The sequence below is a fragment of the Alosa pseudoharengus genome, unplaced genomic scaffold, assembly GCF_046254945.1.
Source record: "Alosa pseudoharengus isolate Yale_2024_CS ecotype anadromous, Long Island Sound unplaced genomic scaffold, YU_APseudo_1.1 YU_APseudo_1.1_scf_24, whole genome shotgun sequence".
In the NCBI taxonomy this organism is placed as follows: Eukaryota; Metazoa; Chordata; class Actinopteri; order Clupeiformes; family Clupeidae; genus Alosa; species Alosa pseudoharengus.
The window spans coordinates 6865715-6877054 of NW_027468689.1; the positions used below are offsets into that span (position 1 = coordinate 6865715).

Below are 11340 nucleotides of genomic sequence, written 5' to 3' on the forward strand. Positions count from 1 at the left end.
GTTAATATTTGATGTAGTAAGAATATAGTAGTTGGTTAATGAGCATTTTCATCTTGGGATTTAACAGGGAACCTGTGCCCACGTTGTTGGCTTAGTAGCCTACATTACGTCGAGGTGTTGCAAACGCGAGAGACGTCCTCTAGGCTACTGTTGATGAAAATAAACCTCGTTTTCTAGCCTCTCGGGGTACCAGCTATCAGAATTACACGTCCCCCATGCAAAACGTTTTACCATGGTTATCCGTCGGGGTTTTTTGAGTTAATAAACTCCATAAATAACCATTAATTTGTCATTTTATGCCTGCTCCCTGTTGTTTCCTATGGAGTTGTCCGAGCTGATGTCCGAGTCCCATTGAGGCTGGACTGTCATTGGCTCATCAGCGTTCTAAGGGTGGCGCTTAGCGACAGGTGGTTGAAATACTCCCGAAACACAAAGAAAACAACCCAAAATATATCTATGCAAGAACATGGGATGTCGTTGTATTCCAAACAATAAGCCAACAGTCGTGGAAGGGCATTACTACGGTTAAATCTCACTATAATCTCCTAGCTGTGCGATATGTCCCATTACAACCCATTGATTTGATTCGTGTTCTTGCCGTCCACTAGGCTATTTTGCTGTGGCGCGAACAAAACGTGACACTTTTGATTTGAGACTTCATGAAGGAACTACAAAACCCAGTGTCCACCTAGGGTGTTTCCTACCGGATGTTGCTACGTGTTCAGTTTGAAGCAGGAAGTTCTAATTTAGTACTGACGAAGGTAGAAGGGGAGCTAACGTTGTCAAGACTGCTGTCGGAGGGCTAACCGGTCTTGCAGGTTGGTTATTTGGCTTAATAGTATTCAATCTTATGATCCTCATCGGACTGACATTCCCTCGGTGTCTTGTGAAGAGCCCCAATATATAGGAACTGTAAACGCAGATGTCACATAATAGCGTTAGTCTAACTGCTAGCCATAGCTAATAATAACTGACTGTAATAATAATCACGTACTGTTAACTTAACGTTATATTCCCATCGAATTTCTGTCTCATATAGTCCTAGTGTATGAATATTGACCTTTGCAGGACGTTAATAAACCCTAACCCAAGAAAAAAAAGTGGATAGGGGTAGATATAGATTCTATCTGTTCTAAATAGCCATAGCTACACATTACATTTGGATGCAGGCTGTAAAGTTCTGGCTGTGACAAGGTGTGGTATCTGTGTTTATGGGATCGTTAACTAGCCACCTAACATTGATGAACTTTAAGACTGTTAAAGTTGTTCATCTTACACATGAACGTTACCTTGTTGGCCATGGAGACCTTCACGTAACGTTATATGTTCTCTAATTAGATGTCAATTCTGATGTCAGCATTTGCTCCTTGACAAACATAACTGCATGACTAACAACTTGACGCTAGTGTGTGGAATGCTTCGTACAGCTTTTTAGAACTTAACACTTCAGTAAAAATGTCAGCAAAGTCTGATAATTCACCTCTTTGACTTCAAGTTTCAAGTTGTGTCAATGTGTGTACCTACCCTTGCTGTAGCCTGGCTATCACCAGACCCTGACTGACTGTGAAGTGTGGAATGTCCAACATCCTACCTTTGTCAGATCCTCCCTGTGTCTTGGAACTACAACACATTACATTTATATAGCGCTCGACACTCACAGCGCGTCACATGGAAGGGGGGACCTCACTAGTAACCACCACCAATTTGTTTGTTTGAAAAGATGCAGTGGAATAAGTTGCATGCTGTTACCATCCAGGTTGTCAGTCAGTCAACCTCATCACACTCAAAATGTCTAATAAGATGAAGTTAAAAAGAGGGGAAAGGAAAAAAATACGAAAGTTTCCCATCTTGACGTTCATTCAAGGCTCATTCGAAAGAAAACTCACAATCGTTTGTTCCTGTAATCTTGACATTTACAACTAAAAAAGGTAATTTAACGTGTTAGGCCTGATGAATGGTAATGTGTGTGTGTGTGTGTGTATCTTCAACCTCATCTAAACCGTTTGTTATTGTTACCTTGGCTTTTAGAACAAACAAAAAAATGTATTAGCCCTGATGAATATTGATGTACTCTCATCTGTCCTCTAGCGATATGTTGCCGACCACCTCCTACACCCCACAGAGCCATGGCAACGGTAGCCTGGGCTCCCGGGATTCTGCCCGCCACACGGCGGGCGCCAAGCGCTACAAGTACCTGCGGCGGCTTCTCCACTTCAGGCAGATGGACTTTGATTTTGCCATCTGGCAGATGCTCTACCTGTTCACCTCGCCACAAAGGGTGTACCGCAACTTCCACTACCGCAAGCAGACCAAGGACCAGTGGGCGCGAGACGACCCGGCTTTCCTGGTCCTCCTCAGCATCTGGCTTTGTGGTCAGTGTCCTGACAGTAGAATTATTTTTTTTTTTAAGTATATTTTTTGGGGCTTTTATGCCTTTAATGTGACAGGATAGTGGAGAATGACAGGAAGTGAGTGGGAGAGAGAATCGGGATGGGATCCGGAAAGGACCACGGGGCGGGAATCGAACCCGGGTCGCCGGCGTACGGTGCAGGTGCCCCAGCCAGTTGCGCCACAGCTGGGGCCTTGACAGTAGAATTATAGGGTTCTATCTACGTTCTGAGTAGTTCTGAGATATTGAGCTTCAAAGTCTTAGAATTCCATAGACTTATACTGATAAGTGGAACAAACCTCTTCAGATATAATGTCCAAAAATAGCATACAACTACAAGAAACACCTTACCTCATCTTCTTAAGGTGTCACAGAATAAGAATATGTCAATAACTCAATTTTGAAAAAAATGTCAGATAGAACCTAGAATTCTAAGGGGATGGAGTGTTTAGGGCTTGTTGGGGATAATCTGCATGGTATGATTGGTATGGAATATAATTTGGGAATTGTTGCCATTTTTTCCTGTAAACTTGAAATACCATCAAGAGCTATTTGAACAGAAACATTTTACAGGCCCTGGCTTTGGCATCAATTCTTGATATAGACAAGGTTAAACTAGTATCTGAGATGGTGCAGCAACACAACAGCCTTATCTGATTTGACACAGAATGACCTAGAGAGAGTATATAATATCTAATAATTTGTTCATTTTAGTGGTCTATTTGAAATATGCTGTTGTCTAAGCTTTGTGTTACAGCAGGTTGATGATGGCTGTTGTCTAAGCTCTTTCTTACAGCAGATTGATGATGGCTGTAGTCTAAGCTCTTTCTTACAGCAGGTTGATGGTGGCTGCAGTCTAAGATCTTTGTTACAGCAGGTTGATGGTGGCTGCAGTCTAAGCTCTTTGTTACAGCAGGTTGATGATGGCTGTTGTCTAAGATCTTTGTTACAGCAGGTTGATGGTGGTTGCAGTCTAAGATCTTTGTTACAGCTGTTGTCTCTGCTTCTGTTCTACAGTGTCCACCATTGGCTTCGGGCTCGTTCTGGACATGGGCTTCGTGGAGACGCTGAAGCTGCTTCTGTGGGTGGTGTTCATCGACTGCATCGGCGTGGGGCTACTCATCTCCACTCTCATGTGGTGAGTTGGCAAGAAACAGTACATATGGATTACTGTTTGTAATTCATATGTACGTTGTAGAGAAACGTTCATAAAGCAGAACAAACCTCCGGTTAGAGGTCACAAACTATCCCCTAGATCAGAGTGTTGTGCCACTCTTGAGCTGTCGTGATACTCTGTGTTCTTTTTCTGATAAGATAGAATTCAGTTTGAGGGGCAGCCTTGGACTACAGGTTAGCGCTTCGGACTTGTAACCGGAGGGTTGCCCAGTAGGAATGGCTGAAGTGCCCTTGAGCAAGGCACCTAACCCCTCACTGCTCCCCGAGCGCTGCTGTTGTAGCAGGCAGCTCACTGCGTCGGGATTAGTGTGTGCTGCTTTATCTCACTGTGTGTTCACTGTGTGCTGAGTGTGTTTCACTAATTCACGGATTGGGATAAATGCAGAGACCAAATTTCCCTCACGGGATCAAAAAAATATACTTATACTTATACTTACAGTTTGCCACCTTTTAACACAGTGAAATACACTGATGGCCGATATACTGTTATACTGATATACTGGCTGATATACTATTATTTTGTAAATCCTTTTCTGTGTATCTACACATGATAAACTGCTCATGTCTGTAGTAGTTTGATTTGCCGTTCTAATAAGATTTTCACATATAATGTGTTTTTTTTTTTACAAAGGAAACCCATGCTAGAACAAAACTCTGTAATCACAAATTTGATCGTGTTGGTATGAATATGCGTTGTAGCATGTGATTCCTACAGTGTAAAAAAAAAATTACCAACGTCTCAGAAACGTTAAAATATTTTAATAGATTAAGAAAGCCACCACTATGGTCACCTCCGTGGTTAGGTTTGTTTAGATCCATCTGACTTGTTTAGATCCAGTGAAATTGCTGCCTTGACAACGCTACGTCATGGCTGCGGTACTCTATAGAACAGTGGTTTTCAAATGGGGGTACGTGAGATTTTTAAAATATACATATATTTAAAAAGTAGAATCCATGCAAAAATACTTCAAAAGCAATGATTTAATAAATATTTCACGAAAATATAAGTTCATAAAATTACTTTTATATTTCAGAAGGCTATTCAATTTCATTATCCTAAAAACCCAGAGTCCCCCCCCCATACCAGGATGGTTCGACCCAACCTGTCACATGCCACCCACCATTACCTGTCAATCACTGTCAAAACTCAAATGATGGAGTCGTGGTTGAAGCGTAGCAGTAATTCTTGTGAAAACACAGGGGGACAAGTGGCAAAGAAGGCCAAACCAGAGCTGGCAAAATTAGGGGGTACTTGGCTGAAAAAATATTTCACAGGGGGTACATCATTGAAAAAGGGTTGAGAACCACTGCTATAGAACATGCTATTGTGCAATAGGACATTAGAATAGCATTCATCATAATGGGTGTTTTCCTCCAGGGTGATCACCAATAAGTACCTGATAAAGCAGCCCTGCAAGGATTATGATGTGGAATGGGGCTATGCCTTTGATGTCCACCTCAATGCCTTCTACCCTCTGCTCGTCATCCTCCACTTCCTGCAACTCTTCTTCATTAATCGTGAGTACGGAGCGCACTGCAGAACGTTGACAATACAGAGTTTTGGAGCTGAGGTGCAAGTGTGTGACCCTGAATGTTGTTTTTGTTTTTGAATGTTTTTTTTTCCCTCAGATATTGTAGTCATCAATTCCGACTGGTTTGTGGGTTACTTTGTGGGAAACACCATGTGGCTGATTGCCATTGGATATTATGTCTACATCACCTTTCTAGGGTACAATGGTAAGGTGGTGTGTTGTTCTATTCTATAATAAAAAAAAATCATCTGAATTAAAAAGCCCAAGAGTATACTTAAGATTCTCATTGGTGAGAGGAAGTATGCTTCAAGTGTGCCTCATGAGGTGTGTGTGTGTGTGTGTGTGTGTGTGTGTGTGTGTGTGTGTGTGTGTGTGTGTGTGTGTGTGTGTGTGTGTGTGTGTGTGTGTGTGTGTCCACAGCGTTGCCGTTCCTGAAGAACACTGTAGTGCTCCTCTACCCGTTCGCCCTACTCGGCCTCATCTACGTCCTGTCCGTCTGTTTGGGCTGGAACTTTACCAAGGGCCTCTGCTGGTTCTACAAGTACCGGGTGCAGTAGGAGGGTCCCTGGACTGCCCCTGGTCCGCCCCAGGCCCAGCTGGGCCACTCAAAGACTCTCTGGGGACGAGCAGAAAGACCTGCTTTCGCTGTTTTTCTTTTTTTGGAGAGGGCCTGTGTGTGCCGTGATTTTTGTACATCATGTAAATACTACTGTGGTTGTAGATACAAAGGTGAAAAAAGTGATGATGGATTGTTTATAAGATTTTGGTTGTTTCTTTTTAACTTGGCAAGAAGATATTTCTGCTTGATGAGATGGAGGAGCAGAATATCAGTGGTTGACTTGCATTTGATTACTTGCGTATGATCAGGACAGGGCTGAGACAGTTTTCTGGTAAATTTTTTCCTCAGATTGTACATTCCCAATTGTCTATCACAGCACCTTCAATAAAGGGTTTCCTTTTTTACAGTTGATTGAATAGACCTCTGGTTAAAAACTATTATTTTCTGTTGGCTAAGCAAATGTCTGCATTCGGTGCAATGTCCACAGGCAGAGTTGGTCTATTTGTGGTATTCAGTTTCTGTGTGTCACATAAAATATGATGAAGCAGTCCTGTACGTGCTCATGTATACAGTACCCGAAGCTTGTTGTTAATGTTGACTACATATCTCCACAGCATATTATCCTGTGAAGCACTGTTAATAGCAGACATGTTTTAACTAAGGATGCACCGATATATCGGTCGACCTAACATCGGTATGGGCCGATGTTGACCCATTGGCAAATCATATGACCGATGGCAGCGGCCGATATCGGCCTTGTTGGCTGGTATTGACCCATTGGCAAATCATATGACTGATGGCAGTGGCCGATATCACATCAATTCTGCACGAGGTAAATGGCGCTATGTGCAGAAGTTCAGATGGCTCAGTTATTTTTTTCTGATGATTATTTTTCTTTCGCACCCTCTAAAGGGTGTAATTAACAACTAAACAAAGTAAACAAATTAGTAAAAGTAAAAAACATCAGTATTTCTATCAGCTGTTGACCAAATTGTTATATCAGGCTAAGTGTCGGTATCGGCTAAGAATTTCACAAATGGTGCATCGCTAGTTTTTACACTGATATGGTTAAATATAAAGTTTGGAAGATCATTATAATGTGTTTATTCTTCACCTCCATAATGAAACATTGCTGTGAAAACCTTTAGCTTCTTGTCAGTTGCTTCTCTGCCAAGGTTGTAATAACTACTGTGTTATGAACATGAAGGGAGTGATTTAGAAAGGCATCATTTATTGTGCAAAGCGAAAGAAAGGTACCAGTAGGAGATATCATAACTGGTTCATGGTAGTCATATGCCTACAGTAACTACTAGGTCCAGTCACAGAGCAACCTGCTCAGGGTCCTGACAGTGCTCCAAGTTCCAAGGTCTTATTCATAGTTGTGTCTGCTGTCGGTCTTGTCGTTCCATGCTAAAGACTTTCTCTTGGCAAGCTCCATCCAAGATGGCGGACCCCTGGTGGATTGTTGTAGGGATGGTGAAGATGACGACTGTGACCCGGAACTATCAGAACATCCTGCTGCTGTAAAACAGGATGCAGACAAATTGGGTCCGTGAGCTATGGAGTTTGGACTGTAGCTCCTCCTCATTTCCATTCCAACCATGTCAATCATTATCTAATGGAGTCATTTTGATGTAACCCTCTAATGCCCGCCATAACATAAAATTGTTATACTGCATGCTGCATCTACAGTACACCTGTAAGGAACGAAACAGCACCTGGTTTGGAAATGCACTTGGTCTGGGAGTCTCCACATGCAGCTCTGTCACTCATCTTGCTCACAGTGGCTTTCTGCAGAGAAGACAGTTGGGAGAGCTACAGTTATAGTGTAGAGCTATAACACACACACACAGTACATACTAAATGTGTAGTTAGCAGGGACTTTAATATGCATGGCTGTGCACTACGACATATGGAATTCATATAATATATATAATATAATATTTATGATATATTCATCATCAGGGTTGTGCAAAATTCCAGAATTGAATTGAAACTGGCTCTTAAATTCCGATTCAATTTTTGAATTTCACTTGCATTTCAATTGAGGTAGCAGGAAGCAGAATTGCAATTGAAATTTTGCACAACCCTGATATTCATAACAGTAAAATTAATCATTTAGATCGTAAATATTAATGGTTACCTTAAACCAAAACAGAGCCTTACTTTATCGTCCATGTTTGCCCAATCACACCTCCTGTCCACTGCTGTCCTGTCTGTCCCCCAGGAGCTCAGTGGCCTGTCGGTGGCTACTCTGAGGGTGGGCTTTGGTGCTGGTGGTAGTGTGGATGGTTTGGCTGGCAGCTTAGGTGGTGTTGGTGTGGAGGCGGTTTTCTGTAGGGCTGCACCTGTGGTCAGAGTGGAACTCAGAGATGACCTGGAACCTCGATCTGCAAAACAAAATAACAGCAACTCACCCAAAGGTCAACATCAGTTCATACTTACAAATCGCCTCTCCAAATCAGGCAGCAGTTACATGGTGAATGCCCACTACATGGTCCAGTTTACATAATGCTGCAAGCTGCTGTATTACAGTGAGACAGATAAGTTAATGAGGTCTTGGTGTGAGTAGTGAGGGGGAAACGTACCCCACGGTCTGGTTGTGGAAGCTGAGTCTTTGCTTTTAAGATCTTCTGCAGAAGTAGCAGTTGGGCCAGAGTCTGAGCTCATGGAAGGGTTCTTTCTGAGCCCGAAGGACTTTTTTGGAGCTTCTGCCCTCATAGTTGAGCTGGCCGTGTCTCTGGAAGACTGAAGGTTTCCTGTGTGTTGACCTGGCAGATCTTCAGAGATGGCCCTCTTGTTGCTGGCCTCCAGGCTGTGCCGTTTGTATTTGGCTTCGGACTGGGCTGTTTCTGACCGGTACTTGAGAGACAGGGATGTAGTGCGCAGGGTCACACCGAACGCGTTCCTCTTCTCCTCCGCGGTCTCTGTCCTTCGTTTGGCTTCCCTGGAGCGCTCGTCCATCTTCTCCTCCACCGTTCTAGTGACAGCACCGTCTGGCACAATCTCTCTCCTCAGACTGCCTCTCTTCTCTGGAGCTAACTGGTGTCTCTGTGCGGCTTCTTTGGTTTTCTGTTCTAGTTGCTCTCTATGCTTCTCTGGTATGTCTTTATTGTTTAACAGAGCTCTAGATGCTGGCTCTACAGGCTTCCTTACCTCCTCTGGATTGGTTATCCATTCCCCACTATCAACAACTCTGGAGCGGCGTCGTGCTGAAGATATAGAAAAAGACCCCGAATTTGGTCGACGTTTCTCATTGTCCAGGAGCATTTGACTTTCCTGACCTGCAGGGGTCACTCTCGCTCTAAGTACAACCTCAGGGTGTGCGGAGATCTCTTTGTCACTCTCGGCTGAGCTCTCTGCTCTCCCTCTCAGGGGGACAGTGTATGAGAGATCTGACGTGGGCTTGCTGACCCGAGGTGCTGCAACAGGCTGATATTTGGTGAGAGTGTCTGCTTGACCGACAGCTTGTGGGCTCACGTCACTGACCAGACTCTTCCTCTTCTCTCCAGAAGGGACACTCTCGGCTTCCTGTGTTGGCCTATATTCACCTGCAGGGTCATCCACACTTTGCTCAAGGTCATCCACACTCTGTTCAAGGTCATCCACACTCTGTTCAAGGTCATCCACACACTGCTCATGGTCATCCACACTCTGTTCATACAGCTTAGGAATCTCTAAGTCCAGTCGGGAAGGAGTGACATTAGGCAGCAGATTTCCCTCAGTGGTGTCCAGTTGTTTGTGTGCTTCTGTTAGATCCTCAGCGTCCTCCTCCTCCTCTTCATGCTCCTCATCTCTGGAACGTTCCGTGGTCGCCGGCTCTGTCTTTGTAGTTCCAGGCAGCGTGGACACCAGCTCAGGGGCAGGGGTGAAGTCAGAGGGCTCGGCCTGCAGGTCTTCAGGCATGGGCTGCAGATACAGAGGGTTTGGAGTGACCCGCACCTCAGGGTCTGTCTGCTCGGGGTCTTCGTCCTTGCCGAGGACCAGGGCAGACCAACTGGCTCTGGGGATGCGATCCTCTGGGTCAGGCGTGGGCGAGTGCTCCTCCTGTGGAAGCGGTGACAAACTGTACTCTCTGTCCGCCCGGAGCTCCAGGAAAGTGAATCGCTCCCTGTCGCTCACGCCGATTTGGGTGGAGTGGGAGCGGAAGCGAGATCTCTCCTCGGACGGGCCGGCCGCGTCCACCCCGTCCTCCTCTCCCTCCGACAGCACCTGGACCAGGTCGTGCATGCTCTCTGAGCGCGGCCGGAGCACGCTCTGCATCCCCGACAAGACAAAAGACAATCATTAACTGCTTCCTACTCCACAGGAAATCAAAATGTTTGTCTTGTACAACATTCGCAAATAAAAAAACAAAAAGTCAATAGTGCTGTGTCAACAGTACTGTGTTTGCACCTGCTCAGCAATCATTATAACAGTGATAATTAAAGGGCTTTTAAAAAGCAAGGAAGTGTTCTGTGCCTGAATGTACCAGTAACCTTCAAAGCCATTATAAATAATGATCTATTTTCAAATGGCCCACGCCTAAATTGATGCCCTGTTGTGCATTTCTAGTTGATGTTACAGTGGCCTATGGGTACAGCGATGCATCATAGATTTGAAGCAAACATCCCTCCCAGCCAAACATCACTCCAATGGTCAAAGTTACGGATTCAAGTCTAGGGTGGGGCTGTGATTCAGACGATGCAGTTCATTGACTGTTTACTATTAGTAATAAAATAACTCGAAGAGAGAGTAAGAAAACCATGTGGTAATAAAGTCTACTCTTAAACAATCTCCTTTGAGCTGACTGATAAACAGGACGTTGTTTTGTCTGATCTGAAAAAAGGCATTTGGGACTGATAAACAGGACACAGGACTGTATTATGATCTTACAGAAGGCATCTACAGGACACAGGATTGTATTGGGTAACACTTGACAGTATCGACATAAGAGTGACATGACAATGTCATGAACACGACACTGTCATGACACATGGACCCTAACCCTAACCCTAACCCTAAACCTAACCTCTAACCATAACCCTAACACTAACTTGTTATGACAAAAACCGAATGCCACCACAGAAGCGTTATGTCATAAACGTTTGTTTATGACATGTTGATGACAGTGTCATGTCACTCTTATGTCGATACTGTCAAGTGAAGTGTAACCTTATATTGTATGATCTTACAGAAGACATCTTCTTCGCTTTGTTACTGGGTCTCTGGTTTCGGGGCTTGACGGCCATCTTGTGACGTGCGGCCGACGTGTCCAGGCTGGACATGAACTGAGCTGGAGAGCTGAAGTCAGGAGGAGGGGACGACGCGGCCGTGCGTGCGGGGCTGCTGGCTCTGAGGGACGGCCGGGACAGCGGCGAGAGAGGCCTGGAGGAAGTCTGAGGGAAAAGCCAGCATAGCGTAATGTCAATGAGTGTCAGTGAATGTAATGAGTTGACCGAAGAATTAAAGGTGCCATGTGTAATATCCACCAAAAAATCAATTCATACTCCACATTCCATAAAAGATGGAGGCAGTATACCTCCAGAAAGTGAGTTGGTCTACCCTAGAGTAACAACCGAGAAACGTGTATTGCAGTTTGGCTGGCGGTTATGTTGCCCGCATACCGCCTCCCATGGCCGAAGCTGGTATTATGACACCTGTCGGGCTGTGGCTAGTAATTTAGCATGCTAATTCTGGATGAT

At 44.5% G+C, this 11340-nt stretch overlaps 1 protein-coding gene across 1 annotated transcript; it reads left to right on the forward strand.

Moving 5' to 3' along the window:
- Positions 1-734: 734 nt before the first annotated feature.
- On the forward strand, positions 735-6067 carry unc50 (unc-50 homolog (C. elegans)). Its single transcript, XM_076302569.1, has 6 exons — positions 735-818; positions 2089-2372; positions 3407-3527; positions 4944-5083; positions 5195-5302; positions 5518-6067. Exons 2-6 carry the CDS (start codon positions 2093-2095, stop codon positions 5652-5654), a joined length of 786 nt encoding a protein of 261 aa, XP_076158684.1. The 5' UTR covers positions 735-818; positions 2089-2092; the 3' UTR covers positions 5655-6067.
- Positions 6068-11340: the final 5273 nt, after the last annotated feature.